Source organism: Colletotrichum phormii, assembly GCF_030913505.1.
Source record: "Colletotrichum phormii strain CBS 102054 chromosome Unknown BDP81scaffold_48, whole genome shotgun sequence".
NCBI lineage: Eukaryota > Fungi > Ascomycota > Sordariomycetes > Glomerellales > Glomerellaceae > Colletotrichum > Colletotrichum phormii.
Window position 1 is genome coordinate 107,545 of NW_026851490.1, and position 15,329 is coordinate 122,873.

The 15,329-nt window shown below is 49.4% G+C and overlaps 5 protein-coding genes across 5 annotated transcripts; 4 read left to right on the forward strand and 1 right to left on the reverse strand.

The window, feature by feature from the left end:
- Positions 1-321: 321 nt before the first annotated feature.
- On the forward strand, positions 322-699 carry BDP81DRAFT_387826 (uncharacterized protein; the record flags this gene model as incomplete). The annotated part of the gene is made up of 2 exons (XM_060587043.1): positions 322-497; positions 553-699. 2 exons carry the CDS (start codon positions 322-324, stop codon positions 578-580), a joined length of 204 nt encoding a protein of 67 aa, XP_060437543.1. The 3' UTR covers positions 581-699.
- Positions 700-1,041: 342 nt separating this feature from the next.
- On the forward strand, positions 1,042-2,347 carry BDP81DRAFT_511971 (major royal jelly protein-domain-containing protein; the record flags this gene model as incomplete). The annotated part of the gene is made up of 3 exons (XM_060595781.1): positions 1,042-1,180; positions 1,303-2,192; positions 2,252-2,347. The coding sequence occupies 3 exons, from the start codon at positions 1,042-1,044 to the stop codon at positions 2,345-2,347; spliced, it is 1,125 nt and encodes a 374-aa protein (XP_060437544.1).
- A 1,743-nt stretch (positions 2,348-4,090) lies between these two features.
- On the reverse strand, positions 4,091-4,727 carry BDP81DRAFT_443439 (EC44 protein). The gene is made up of 2 exons (XM_060591732.1): positions 4,408-4,727; positions 4,091-4,356 (listed from the first exon to the last, which is right to left on the reverse strand). Exons 1-2 carry the CDS (start codon positions 4,540-4,542, stop codon positions 4,297-4,299), a joined length of 195 nt encoding a protein of 64 aa, XP_060437545.1. The 5' UTR covers positions 4,543-4,727; the 3' UTR covers positions 4,091-4,296.
- Positions 4,728-6,354: 1,627 nt separating this feature from the next.
- On the forward strand, positions 6,355-8,052 carry BDP81DRAFT_511978 (OPT oligopeptide transporter protein-domain-containing protein). Its single transcript, XM_060595782.1, has 7 exons — positions 6,355-6,571; positions 6,623-6,684; positions 6,773-6,873; positions 6,929-7,003; positions 7,072-7,248; positions 7,314-7,563; positions 7,620-8,052. The coding sequence occupies exons 1-7, from the start codon at positions 6,403-6,405 to the stop codon at positions 7,689-7,691; spliced, it is 906 nt and encodes a 301-aa protein (XP_060437546.1). The 5' UTR covers positions 6,355-6,402; the 3' UTR covers positions 7,692-8,052.
- Positions 8,053-8,577: 525 nt separating this feature from the next.
- BDP81DRAFT_362453 (uncharacterized protein) lies at positions 8,578-10,563 on the forward strand. The gene is made up of 2 exons (XM_060586447.1): positions 8,578-8,726; positions 8,799-10,563. Exons 1-2 carry the CDS (start codon positions 8,641-8,643, stop codon positions 10,441-10,443), a joined length of 1,731 nt encoding a protein of 576 aa, XP_060437547.1. The 5' UTR covers positions 8,578-8,640; the 3' UTR covers positions 10,444-10,563.
- Positions 10,564-15,329: the final 4,766 nt, after the last annotated feature.

Below are 15,329 nucleotides of genomic sequence, written 5' to 3' on the forward strand. Positions count from 1 at the left end.
GTTGTTGGTTGACTGTGGAACACAAGGGGGAGGTTTGATACTTGCGAGGTGCTCGTATCGACAGCCGAGTGTGATATGACTGGGTGTTCGTCTCAACTGTACCCTGACATCGTCTCATCTCGACCAAAATAGTTGACCACCCCTTTTAAGCTTGAATTGCCCAAAGTCATATTAAATGCGCGATGAATCGTTCATGGTCAAGACTTTATCTTGTCACTACCTGCAAGCGGGCTTTTCATTTCATCAACAGAGACTTTTAATCATTCCTGGCTGGCCAGACTTATCATTCAACTAAGCGAACTTTGAGGCTTTCCGAACAAGATGAAGTTCTCTCTCATCATCGTCGCTCTCAGCACCATAGTGACATCTGCCATTGCTGCACCGGCAAAAAGCGTTCCGGCAAAGGATAACAGCGCAGGCAGAGTTGTACTTGATGGTGCTCAGTGCAGTCCCGTTCAAGGACGTCTGGTGTGCGATGATGGCCTCGGCAACACATTGTAAAAACATCGATTCAACAGTGGCTTGGGATTCCCTTCTTACTTTTCCCCTTAGTTTTGCGGACGACCCTTTCTCGTCATAATTCATGAAGCGAACAGCAAACACAATCTCTAACTGCCATTCTTTAACAGCACCTGCGAGGACACCCTCTTCGCCCGCCAAGTCAAGGCACTGAGTTCATGGCTTCCCCGCAGTATGAGCTCATGGAGTGGTAGCGCCAACAATTAGTGCCGCGGCAGTAGTACTTAGCGACCAAATAGAGGCAATTGAGCGAGTGTCCGCTTGCGAAACATTTCTTGAAGAATTGCGAGTTGAGGAATGAGGGAATTGACCACTCACGCCGAATTTGGGCGCTGTTCAATCGGCAAGGTGATGTGAACAGATGTGGATGCATGCGTCATGGGTCGAGAACAGCACGAATGCTCCGAGATGAGGCAGGGCATATAAGCAATGGTCACTTTGATCTTCTGCTGTGGGAGGCATTGCATTGTCGGAGCTTTCACTTGAGAATATCAATAACCCCCATTCAAACCTTCACCAGTCATGGTTTCTATCAAGTGGGCATCGATTGCAGCTCTAGCTGGCTTTTATCCAGCCAAGGCACAGAACCTCATTTTTGACTCTGGACGGAGTGGTCCGTCCCTTGAAGTAATGCATTTGTATCATGACCAGTGGCCTACAGGTAATCTTTCGTGTAAACAATGGAGCGCGCATGAGCTCATCTGCTTGAACAAGCGTTGTCGTATCGTCAACTGGACGAAAGTTCTCAAACTATCCCGGCGGCCTAGACCCAAATAACACAAGGGACCAATGGCAAGTACACGGTAGCCGAGCTCTTTGAGAACAATATCGAGAAGCCATACCCAAGCGTCGAGTTCAATAGTCCACCTGGCGGCGCAATCAACTTCACTACCACTCCACCGACGGTCGCGAATTACAAGGACTACCTAATCGGTGTACAGAGCGTGGTCATTGACAGTGCGGACCGTCTTTGGATTTTGGACACTGGAAGAGTCTTGACACCACAAGGGGTCCTCGTTCCTGCGAGCGTTGGCGGCGCAAAGCTGATCGGCGTCAATCTGACAACAAATTCAGTCATCAAGACCATTGTCTTTCCCAACACCGTCGCATACCCCGACATATACCTGAACGACGTTCGATTTGACCTGGATCCTAATTTGACCAGCAGTGGTGAGGGTGTTGCGTACATCACTGATTCTTCGAGCGAGGGCAGGACAGGTTTGATCGTGGTCGATCTCGGATCTGGTGAATCGCGGAGACACCTCGACGGAAGTCCCTACGTGCAGGGCGACCGGCAGTTCCTCGCATTTGTCTGGGTCCGGGAGCTCTACGCGAATCAGGCCGGCAACCGAGCCGGTCATCTGACCTTTGGTGCTGATGGTGTCGCTCTCGGAAAGGATGGCAAGACGTTGTATTTTGGCGGCGTCGGCAACAGATACCTGTACAGCGTTCCCACGGAACGTCTACGAGACAATGGTCCAATGTCTCAGATTCGGGCTCAGGCGGCTGTTGTGACGGAGAGTCAAAAGGGACTTTCTGATGGCTTCGAGACGGACACGAACGGGTTCATCTACCATGGAAATTTCGAGCACAACGCAGTCAACTTCTTCAACCCTGAGAACGGGACCGATCAGGTATTCCTGCGAGATCCAAGAATCAACTGGGCTGACACAGTAGGTTCCACCTGTTTCTAAACCTCGTCATTGATGTCTTGAACTGACAGAGAGTAAAGTTCTCTGTGGCCACGGATGGGTACATCTACTTCACCAACAACCAGCTAGTATTCGGCCCTGCAGTCTATCCTGGGACAGACCCATTTCGTTGCTGAGGGCCAAACTGCCGAATAACGGTACCAAGATTAGTTCCAAGATGAGCTTGGGGGGAAATTAATTGTGGCAAGTGGTGAGAGGAAGCGAAAGATTTTATACGAGGCAGTCGAACCTGGATTCAGACAAATGCCAAGATATAATATCCTATTTGAGGGCGATGTTCCGTAGTCAGGGATTTGTTGTTGTTCTATTTAACGCCATGGCGGCAAGGGCGCAGCCGCCCTTGCGGCAGACCTCCCGGAGGGTATGTGGCGTGAAGGGTCGCAGGCTCTAGCTATATACTATATAGTACACGCCGTATCCTGACGTCCTCCAAATCTTGCTCGTGAGCTACTATGTGTTCTATCCATCCCTAGTTCCCACTGGTGCCCTAGTTCCGTTATAACCATCTGGTTTCTTAATAGAGGTAGTTTGTCGTTTGGAGGATAGGTTATGACCTATCTCCTAGTACCGCGGGCAGATCTTCTGGAAGAAGTCTGTCACGCAGAGGAAGGCCTGGAAGCCTTCAGAGTCAGTGATTAGCCCCTTGAAGTAGCGATCGAGGGACCCTATAGGTCCTACGGGCTCCTGGCGGCTGTAGGGGTAGAGGGTGGGCCACTGTTGCCTCCTCAGTAGGGTCTTTCGGCAGTAGACTAGATGGTCTGCCTCCTTAACCCATCCACAGGAGCAGGTGAGTAGTGCTTCTGTGTGGTTAAAGCGTTGGTGATATTGTTTAAAGTCCCCGTGGCCTGACCGTGCCGCGAGGAGGTGATGAAGGGCAGCCCTAGGGAGGCCAAGTTCAGGAGGGCAAGCAAGGGTAGCCTTGAGCCCTAGTTGGGTATAGCGGGGAGTTGCCTCTTGTTTCCACCATCGTCTATATTGGCGTCTTGGCCGCTCTTTAGCAAGCCACTTGATACCTGATAGAGTAGCTAGTTGGCCTTTAAGGACTGGTAGAGTTGTTCCCTCCTTAGCTAGGCTGTCTGCTTCTTCGTTTCCTTTAATACCTTGGTGCCCAGGAGACCAATGGGTTTGTATATCGTGTATCCTAGCTACCTCCTGGATCTCAAGGAAGGCCGCTTATGAGGAGTCTGGGACCTTACCGCGAATCCCCTGAATAACGCTGGTATTGTCGATGCAGATGCGTATAGGCTGGCCTTGGGAGGTCTGAAGGGCCCGTCGGAGCCCAGCCCTCGCCCCCTCCGCCTCACCATCAAACACTTCTGCTAAGCCGAGACGGCCGCAGCCCTGGGCTATACGTTTATTGTTGCGGTAGATAACAAAGCCGAACCCTGTAGCCCCGTCAGGAGCTTTGGAGCCGTCTGAGTATACGACTGTATGCTGACCTGGCACAGTCTTGAGCCAGGCCTGGAAGATCCTAGCTGTCCGTAGTCAGGGAATAACTTGGTTCATTCTCTAGACTTGTCAAATTACACTCTGCAGGTCAATCGCAAGATTACCCGAAGTGAGAACACCGGCTTAACCATTGCCGCCTTTCTGTTTGCATATGACTTTACAGGAACCCTAGTTGTGAAACGATTCAATAGTTACTCATGATTTGTGAGCGCCTTTCTGTGCATCCAGTAGCGGCTTACATAGAGGCTCTGCCCGGATCACCGATGACAGTTGGTGTGGGACTGTGGATACCTGAGGCAGTGGCTGGTGCCCCAGGCACCAGCTGCCTGATCCACCTCCTGGTTGATCCAGCCCACCGCAGCCACCTTCACCACAACATCACCAACCAACCGTCAATACCAGTCGTATTGCCTCATTGCTTGCCTCGTTGGTCCAGATGTGCAGTGTGTACTGCCCACAGTTGGGCATTCACATAATTCGCGAAAGTTCCAGTGTTTCATGACATGACTAGATCAGAGCTGAGCTCATTTGATTGGCTTTATTCTCAAAAAGTCTACGCGTGAGGCCAACATTCCATCCAAAATTTCCCTCTCCACACAAAGTGCCATGAACCAAATTATTGACAGTTTGCTCCTCCAGCAACATTGTGGCACTTTTGACTGCCGCAGTCCATAAACTATGAAAAAATGAGCACGAAGTTGATGACAATTTGTGCGAGAATGCTTACATCGAAAACGTTGTTCCTCGCGAGGTTGCAGAACTTGATCTTGTTACCTACACAAACCTGCAGCTCGTCACCGACGCAGGACTGGGCGGATACGACCGCAGCGAAGAGAAAGGAGATTGCAGTAATGAATTTCATGGCGACGAAAGAGGTCGAGTGTTGATGTTTAATTGAGAGATTTGGTATAATCCCAATTCTGTCGCTGGTGCAGTTGTGTTGGGCCGTTGCCAAAGTTAGGTCAAGTCAGAACTCAATGGATTTCTGGCACATCACTGGCTTTTTATCACGATACAAACTTCCCCCTTTTTATTTCTGTCGTAGGGTATATATGGCGTTAATTGCTGCCCGCAATTAACGGCGTCGTTTTTGCGACAATTTCTTAAACACATAATTCCCTAGGAAAGTTTCTTGACTCAGTGATATGAGTCTGTGCAGTCTCTAGTTTAATACGCGGGACCGGTTGCGTGCACGGTTCTGGTGGATTTCACACTTTATTAAGGTTTTCAGGCATATGCAAAACATCCGCCAGCTATTCATTAACACGGCAAGTCCGCGATCTCAATCGATATCTTCAGATAATAGAAGGACACCGATTTCTCCTGTGCACAAATCAGTATAAAGGAAGCACGTCTACATTATCACAGCCCGCGATGAGGGATTCTAGCGAGGTGGTGTCTCTTCACGTGGAATGTTGTGGAAACTGAACAGCAAATTCATGCTTGCCCATGCAGAAGAAACTGGCGAACTCTAGACACAAGCATCAGGCGAAGACCAGGGGCAATTATACCAACGACTTCCATTGCCGATAAAGGTGTTGTGGGCAGTACACACTGCTCATCTGGACCAACGAGGCAAGCAATGAGGCAATACGACTGGTATTGACGGTTGGTTGGTGATGTTGTGGTGAAGGTGGCTACGGTGGGCTGGATCAACCAGGAGGTGGATCAGGTAGCTGGTGCCTGGGGTACCAGCCACTGCCTCAGGTATCCATAGTCCCATACCGCCCCTCAGGCTACCAAGGCTAGCCACCGTAAGTAATATCTATTATATAATAATAGGATTAACTATCCCTAGGCTAAATTAATTAAATCCGAGGAGTTTAATAATTCAAATTAAAATCCGGTAGTTATTGGAAGGGGTTATTTTACTTCCGGCCGTGGTCTAGTAATCCCTTTAACGTCCTCCGTATAACCTATCCTTTTAACAATCCATTCCTATACCGCCCCTAAATAGTCTATCTATCCCTTCCGTCTATATATACTATCCGTAATAGTTAGTAGTGAAATATTATAGTATTAATTACATAGGTTAGTGTTACGACCCAACATGCATGACCAAGAACAAGGTCTGCCCCGCAGGCTCGCGGCGGCTACAGCGCACCATGTATGCAGAGGACAAGGAACACTAGGCACCCTCTCACGGAACGGAAGAACTATGGACAAGTCACGTGATGATAAGAGATAAGAGATAAGGATAAGGATATGTTGGATATGAGCTATCCAAGCGATCCTTGGATAACCAGGATATGAGCTATCCAACATATCCAAACAAGGACACTGTCCAGCACAAAGGACATGTTCAGAATCAGGACTTGTATATAGGATGGACTTGAGCCGGACTCTAGGACAGACTTCCCATAGCTTCTTCAGCAATTAACTTCGTATCAGGATTAACATCCGCTTTCAGCTAGTTATATCAAGATATATAATTATAATAAGGTTAACTAGCGATAGAGGCATATTTCAATAGCTAGGCATACCACTCGATAAGAAAATAAATAGGGCGGCAGCAGATCTGCAGCCTCTCATTAGCCAAATCTATAAATATCTGAATCAATCAAAGTATTTAAGTCAATCGAGGGGTGTTAATTTGCTGAATTAGGTATGGCGATGGCCTCCCCTTGCTTGGGTTGACTTGTATGCGTTGACAAATGATTGCACTTGCGGTAGCGCTGACCAGGCATACTCCCCCGTATATCTCGCAGCTAGTAGTATCACCATGTACTACTACTTCTTCGCCGTTTATGCCGCTACAGTTTCTTACGCTATCCTCTATCATCGCCATGATATTGCGCTTGGATTCCGAAGTTTGTGGCGCAGTTTCAAGAAAGAGGCGTCGACCGATTTCAAGGATGTCCATACGAGACTCATGTCCAACTACCCCGAAGGTATGTCTAAAGCTCATGTCAAAGCCACAATAATACTGACACCACTCCTAGTTCCCGAATGGTGGTATCTGATTCTTAACTTGGCTGCCATTGCTTTCGGCTGTTGCTGCATGGTCAACCGAGGTTAGTTGAATCAATCCCTTTCGCCGTGGCTGGTCGTAGCTACCTTGGTTGACGATAGGCGACTAACCCTTTTTCCAGACGAACGTCGGCGTCGTTTTCTTTGATATCGCACTTGCCCTGGTTTTCGTTATTCCAACGGGCATCATCTTTGCCACCACTGGCATGGAAGTTGAGTTCAAGTAAGCAAACTCATGTTTGCACTTTCGCGGTATGTTTCAAGCTGACGATCTTCAGCGTCCTTGCCGAATTCATTGGTGGTGCTTGGGAGCCAGGCAATGCTTTGGCCATGAACTTTTTCAAGTGCTTCGGGTAAGTGACTGATCTACTATTGGTTCCACTAACCTTCGTAAGTGCCTATCAACTTACGAGACTCGCAGTTATGTCACCACGGCTCATGCTCTTGACTTCGTCAACGACTTGAAGCTGGCTCATTATCTCAAGATCCCGCAGAGACACACATTCGCCGCTCAGGTTGTTGCTGTCTTTGTCTCAGCTTTTGTCTGCACTGGCGTTATGAACTTCCAAATCAGCAACAATCCTGATCTCTGCTCAACGTGAGTTTACCCCCTATACTTGTTTCTGCCTCAATCGGACGGCTAATGTGCATACGCACCTATAGGAGCCAAAAGGACCGCTTTACTTGCCCAGGTGTAAATACCTACTTCACCGCTGCAGTACTTTTCGGTAGTCTGGGTGCCAGCAAGGTCTTTGGCTCTGGCGGAATCTACACGGCCCTGCTCTCAGCTTTTCCGGTCGGATTTGCGCTTCCGTTCATGTTCTACTATTTCCAGCGCAAACTCCCTCGCACCCACTGGTTCGCCAAGATTCACCTTGTGATGATTCTCAGCGGTGGTATTAGCTGGTCCCCCGTAAGCTTTTCTCCTGGCTGGTCCCTGGTCGTTTCGGTGGCTAACATCAAGTCTAGTACAACATTGCTTACATGTGGCCGGCCGTTCTGCCTGGCTGGCTGAGCATGGTGTATCTCCCTCAGCGCTAGCTTGCGTTCTGGTCAAAGTATAATTACGTCTTGTCGGCGGCTTTCTCGACTGCTATCGCCATTGCTGGTGTCATTATCTTCTTTGCCGTTAGCTACCACGGATTCGAGATCAACTGGTGGGGCAATGACTCGGAGAGTGGATGCGAATCTACCGCCTGCACGCTTCTCAAGCTGCCCAAGGGTGAGTACTTTGGGCCGCGCGTTGGAACTTACGCGGGCTAGTTTGATTGAATCTCGGAAGGTTTTGAGCGTGAGTATGCAAGCCAGAGAGCAAGAAGAGTTATTTGCACGGGCTCTCGCATATTATCGTGTACTAGTAGCAAAGCACGGTACCATAGCCTGCTAGCGAAATAAACGTGACTCTTCTAACAGCCCGAGGAGGGTCGGATCATCAGCCGTTGCCAGTGATTCTATTCGCAGTCACCAAGGAAGATACTTGGACTGTCAAGCGACCATATCCTTCATCAGTACGCGGCCTGCGATATACGAGGCCCATGCAGCTTGCAGGCGGTGAGGCGTCGAGCTTCAACCACAATCAGGCCATGACTCGGTCAGCTCACCGAAAGCTCAGCCCTCTGGCGAGATTACACTTTGACCCTGGCCGTCAACCAGAACGGGGGACGATGAAACTCCTCCGGCGACCGCCAATCAGCATAGGTAAATGGTAACCGACTACTGGTTTCTTAGAAAGTTAGTTTAAGCCATCGCATACCTCCTTTGACGTCAGCCCCTCTTCTCCTCGATTCACAACACCTCTAGGTCGAGTCGAGTTGAAAGGGACCGGCCAAGGTGTCGCTCAGCTCCACACTCCCCCATTCTGCCGGCAAAAATATAGCAACAGCTCGCATTCGATATCCCGCGCCGCGCGCCCTTGCCGCGTCTCCGAAATCCCCATTGTTAGAGCCCGGCGTGTCCGGCGGACTGTAAGGTCTCGTTAGAGTTCGTTGCCATGAGCTGTGGCCGTTCTCCACCCGGTACCTCCGGATCCAAGTCACGGCCATCCGTCCAAGCTAAGAAGGGCTGCACACCTTGCAGGTGAGTCCGAACATTCCGTCGCGATGCCACATAGGACGATATAAAAGGGCCTCATGCTGACCTGATCTTTAGGATTCACAGAGTCAAGTGTGACGAGACGAGACCAGCTTGTCGACGGTGCAGCATCACAGGCAAGGTCTGCGATGGCTACGACGGTGAGGGGGGCGGCTCAGCGGCCCGCAGACCCTCACTGTCACTCCTCAAAACCTCATCAATATCTCCATCGCGTTGTGACACGCATGCTGGCTTAGCGGAACTGAGCTTCATAGACAAACTTCATTTCGAATGGTTCGTGAGCCGGACCACGAACCAACTGCCTGGCGTCTTCAACTCGCCATTCTGGAAGACCTTGGTGCTTCAGGCTAGCTCAACCGAGCCAGCTATTCTTTATGCCGTTCTCGCGCTGGGTGCCGCTCATGAGACAACAAATACTGACGCGTGCATCGTCAAACGCGAGCCATCAAGTCCCGACACAGCGGATCAACAGGAACATCTCAGCTTGCAATACTATAATAAGTCCATTTACCATCTTCAGAGGCATCTGCGCACACCAAGCACTGAATCAATACGCGTCGTCTTGGTTGTCTGCACGGTTTACATATGTATGGAGTTCATGCAGAAGCGATACAAGACGGGCTTCCTTCACTTCAGACACAGCCGCCAGCTGCTAGGCAGCTTACTGAAATCTACTGCTCCGACATCATCATCCGACCCAGCAGACGACTGGTTTACCGACATCATACCTCGACTCGATATCCAGGCGACTCTCCTTACAAACGAGTTCTACCAAGGGGCCGGCACGAAGCACACCTCCTCAATATGGCCGCCATTGCCACAGCTCTTTCAATCAGTTCGAGACGCTAGCCAAAGCCTCGACGGCCTCTTGTTCAGAGCGTACCAATTGCAGAAGGACGGTGCCGCAGCTGGACCAGCTGAGGATGCAGCCGATATTTTTGAGCTGCTTGCTACTCAGCAAACGCTTCGGAATGAGCTAGAATCCTGGATTCAAGCTTTTGAAGTCCTCAAAGCCAGAAAATGGAACTTCGTAACAGACCGAGAGAGGGTCGCCTACGGGCCGCTTCCGATTTACCATACCATGGCATACATCATCACCAACACTTCCCTCAACCCTGGGAACGAGCTCATCTTTGACCTTTACACGAGTCACTTTGCGTCAGTTGTAGCTTCGGCAAGGCAAATCCTTGAGTCGACATCATCAGCACCCATGCCGACGCCTGCTGCTGAATCATCCCCAGAAGATTGCATGCATCAAACTGAGCACGCCTCAGACACCGGTTTGGTTCCACCATTGTTCTTCACAGCCGTCAAGTGTCGCGTGCCCAGGATACGACGACAGGCTTTGGAGCTTCTTCTAGCTTCTCAACAGCAAGAAGGAATCTGGGATGCGATATTATCAGCGCGCATAGCAAAAGAAGTGATGGTTCTCGAGGAACGGGGTCTCTACGAAGGAGACGTCGACGAGAAAAGGGCGTCCCCGTATTTTGTGATTCCAATTCTGCCGGGGCCGCCCAGAATACACAAGCTTTGGATCGAGATGCCAGAAGAGCCACGCAGAGACATTCTACTCAGCATACAGAGGATCTTTCCTGACGGCAAGCGGGAGACCATGGGAAGAAGGTTTCACGCGGAACATGACTACTGGACTTCTGTCCCTGTAACATTACGTGTTGCCACGGTCACCGAGCAGGCCAAGTAGAGAAGGCACTGCTCCAGAAGGTCTGTGGAGAGAGGAGTTGCGGATACCCTTTGTACTATTACCAACCAAATGCGATTAGTGCCTCTTCCGAGAAGCTCTAACACTCATCGTGCATTATCTGTGAACGCTTTTGGTCTGTTATCTCCATCTCCTGCGTGGCCCATACCTGGATGGGAGGACATCTCGTATCTGACAGTCATGCTGGTGGCATGAATTTCATACAAGCCATGCCCTTCTACTGGCAATTCTGGCTGCCATTGAGGAGGCAAAGCATACTGATACTGTTGTTCATTACTCCCTTCAAAGCTGTGCTTCTCGTCTTCCCAAAATCACAACCACAGCCCTCATTAGCGCACCTAGAAAGGCAAGCTAAAGTAGCTGCCTTCCAAGCCTTTGCCAGAAAATGGCTGTCCCAATGCCCTCGGCAATATGCCGACCTCGAGATAATTCTTCACCCCAAGCCGCCCGAACTCCGCCTCCCTCGGCACTTACTAGGAAGGCTATACGCAGCAAGATCCCATCATGGAGACTTTGCAGCATACCACGAGAGATTCGCTCATCAAGATGCGTTGCTCAACTGCAGCTGTGGGAAACCCAAGACACCAGTCCATTTCTACTTCTGCAAGCGTGGACGCAAGGCTACACCGCGCTACCTCCGCCAACGTATGGCCAAAGCAAGCATTGATTTCTTGTTAGGTTCTGCTAAGGGAGCCTCTCTTCTATACGAATGGATAGAGGAGACCAATTTCTTTTCCGAAATTTGCCCGAGTCATTGAACAGGAACGTTAGGTGAAGACGGTAGCCTGTAATATAGTTTAGATTAGTATAGACCATGTCGGCATAGCTCCCGGCACGTCCTTTTGTTACCAGACGTTAAATACATCATCATCATCATCATCAGCGATCCTTGGATAACCAGGATATGAGCTATCCAACATATCCAAACAAGGACACTGTCCAGCACAAAGGACATGTTCAGAATCAGGACTTGTATATAGGATGGACTTGAGCCGGACTCTAGGACAGACTTCCCATAGCTTCTTCAGCAATTAACTTCGTATCAGGATTAACATCCGCTTTCAGCTACTACCTTGACAAGACTACGACTGATCACCGAAGCCTTACCCACCCTTACGATTGACAGACATAGTTTCCTTGAAACTATTCCACGACTACGATTACTGTTACCAGTTCCGCAGCCTCAACTTCTGCAAACTACCCCTACGACTAGCTGGCCGTAACATTATACTACTATAGATGGAAAAACTATTCTTTATTATAGTCTCGTGTTACGAGCTGGACAAGGCAACCAACTGTGGCACAAAGCAAAAGCTTCGATAATGATGACTCCGGTCATCATTGTCCCTTGTTCTGCATATATAGCTACGCGCCCACAGTGACAAGTTGCGGCGGGCGTAACACCACATCTCCCCTCCAAGAGGCATGTCCCTATGCCGAGGACCAATCGGACATTTCGGGTATAAGCAGGGAAACTCCAGCATAGGTGCGGGGTAACCAGTCCTACACGTGCTGCCTACGGTCGGGACGCCCTTCATAGTGTGGGAGGCACAATCACACTATCGACGCAGCGTGCGGGAATCGAACCCACAACCCCTCTACGCAGGGTGGAGTCATCATTGTGTTACGAGCTGGACAAGGCAACCAACTGTGGCACAAAGCAAAAGCTTCGATAATGATGACTCCGGTCATCATTTTACCTTGTTCTGCATTATATAGCTACGCGCCCACAGTGACAAGTTGCGGCGGGCGTAACATCTCGTTAGCTAGTATAATAATATAACCTAATTGTAGGGTTAGGTCCGTATTGTTTATAAATGACCCGTTAAAAATATATATAGTTAGTCGTGCTAATATTAATTTTGAGGTATAGTTAGTAGGTTAATCTTCTATTAACTATGGCAATTGGCTTGCTAGTTAAGCCTTTTATTAAAAGCCGTAATATCCTTATCTATTAGATCCTAGTAATATAGGGGTTGTACGCGAGCTCTATACAGTATTATTACTATCGATTCTTTAATATCGGGTCTATTATAGTAATCCTTTCCCTTTACTCCTTTGTTACGACCTAACATACATGACCAAGTTGTTACGAGCAGGACAAGGCAACCAACTGTGGCACAAAGCAAAAGCTTCGATAATGATGACTCCGCATCATTTTACCTTGTTCTGCATTATATAGCTACGCGCCCACAGTGACAAGTTGCGGCGGGCGTAACACAAGTTCAGGCCTGCCCCGCAGGTCACGGCGGCTATAGCGCACCATATATATAGGCAAAATACGAATACTAATAGGGAATTGATAGAGCGGCGTCCGGAATTGATACAGCGGCGTCCACCTTACAGCGGCGTCCGCGTTCACGATTTTAATTAGTTGAAAGACCTAGTACTTCCCCATAAAGGCGGTAAATACAACTACATGTTACGACCCAACATGCATGACCAAGAACAAGGTCTGCCCCGCAGGCTCTGCCCCGCAGGTTCGCGGTGGCTACAGCGCACCATGTATGCAGAGGACAAGGAACACTAGGCACCCTCTCACGGAACGGAAGAACTATGGACAAGTCACGTGATGATAAGAGATAAGAGATAAGGATAAGGATATGTTGGATATGAGTTATCCAAGCTATCCTTGGATAACCAGGATATGAGCTATCCAACATATCCAAACAAGGACACTGTCCAGCACAAAGGACATGTTCAGAATCAGGACTTGTATATAAGGATGGACTTGAGCCGGACTCTAGGACAGACTTCCCATAGCTTCTTCAGCAATTAACTTCGTATCAGGATTAACATCCGCTTTCAGCTACTACCTTGACAAGACTACGATTGATCACCGAAGCCTTACCTTATCTTACGATTGACAGACATAGCTTCCCTGAAGCTATCCCCGACTACGATTACTGTTACCAGTTCCGCAGCCTCAACTTCTGCAAACTACCCCTACGACTAGCTGGCCGTAACACTTTAATTGCTCCTGTTCAGTAAGTTGACCCTACGAAACTCACTAACAGTAAGAACGACGATGTCTTCCCAAGCCACCCCGTCCACTTCCAACGACTCCAAGGGTAAGGCCCCTATGCCCGCCAAAACCCTGGACGAAGAAATGAAGGACGTCGAAGACTCGGAAGAAGAACTTGACTTCACTCGTAAGGTCTATGGAAACCTACAGAAGAAGATCAAGAAGAACGACTCCGACATCGCCATGATGCAACAAATGTTCAATGACGCTATGGAGCGACTTGAGAACAAGACCAAGGAAGCGGACTACCTTACGGAGAAGGTCAATACTCCCCACGGTACCGCTAATATCACCGCTACGTCGCATGACGGACGAGAGAAGCTCAGGCTCAACTCACCTCAAGCCTTTGACGGAACCCCAGGACAACTGAAGGGATTCCTCACGCAAGTCAGAGCCTACCAACGCTTCCACGGAATGAACTTTAAGGACGAAGCCGAGAAGGTCATCCATGCCGCCTCCTTTTTAAAGGGAAAAGCCCTCGCATGGTTCGAACCACATCTTACCGACTTTATGATAACCAACGACTGGGACACTCTCAAGCCAGAGACCCAAGGTATCTTCGAAGGACTACACGGATTCGAAAGTGCACTTCTATCTCTGTTCCAAGAACCAGATGAAGAACGACAATACGAACGAGAGCTCTCAAACCTTCGACAGAAAGGATCAGCCTCGCATTACGCTGCAGATTTCAGACGAATCTGCGCCCGACTTAACTACTCCGACAACGCTAAGATTTTCATGTTCTATGAAGGTCTCAAGGAGGAAGTCAAGGACGAACTGTCTCGACAAGACAGACCCAACGACTTCTTGAAATACGTCGAACTGGCTATCAAGCTTGACAATCGACTTTACGAACGACGAAGGGAAAGGAAACAAGTCCCGCAAGCAAACACTGGGAAACGCTATCAACCGCGCTTCCAAGGACAGAACCGCCCTAGAAACAACCATTGGCAGAACCGACAAACCACGGCCTATGGACACCATAGTGGACCGATGGACCTCAGCATGGCCAAACGAGAACAACCGTACCAGAAGGAAGTCTTCAGGTGCTACAACTGCGACAAGCCAGGACACATGTCCCGCAACTGTCAACAACCCAGAAGGATCCAGCAGCGACCTGTGCCCGAGAAACAGATCAGGATCGCTACCAAGGAAATTCCGCATAAGCAACTCTCTTGGACAGCATGCTACGACGACAACTGCCTTACCCATCAAGACAGTAAGGAAAACACGGGATGGTACCCTAAGGAGCCCGCCAGCATCAAGACCCTCGCTATGACAAGCAGGCAAGAGGTCACGCAACGACCGAAGACCCTCGAGGATCATAACAAGGAATGCATTCAGACATTGTCCACGACCTACGAAGCCGTCAGGACACAACCTAGCAGCCATCCGAGACGAGCTCAAACACTCGCAGCAGTCGGAGGAAGACTCCAGAAAAGAATGACTGCGAAGGACAAGAAATCTCTACTTCAACTAGAAGAAGAGATCCCAGCTAGGGAAGTACGAATTCCCACCAAGTCCATCTGCATGATGCGACAAACCCCGAACAACAAGTTCCAACGCAAGGTCCTCGGGCAGCTCGAAGACCTCGACCGCGAACACAGAATCGAAATCATCAAGCGAAAGAACCTCGATTTCGGAATGGACGAGAACGGAAAAATCGACTTCCGAACAGACAGCCAAGAACCGACCTTCGGCTCTAGCTCACACACACTCGACGAAGGTGAAAATTCACCTTACGATTCGGACGAACCTCGTAACGTCGCTCGACGACGTGCTCAGACGGAGATCGATCACAAGGCACCGCCTAGCGTTGACGACACCAGTTCTGAAGAGGATC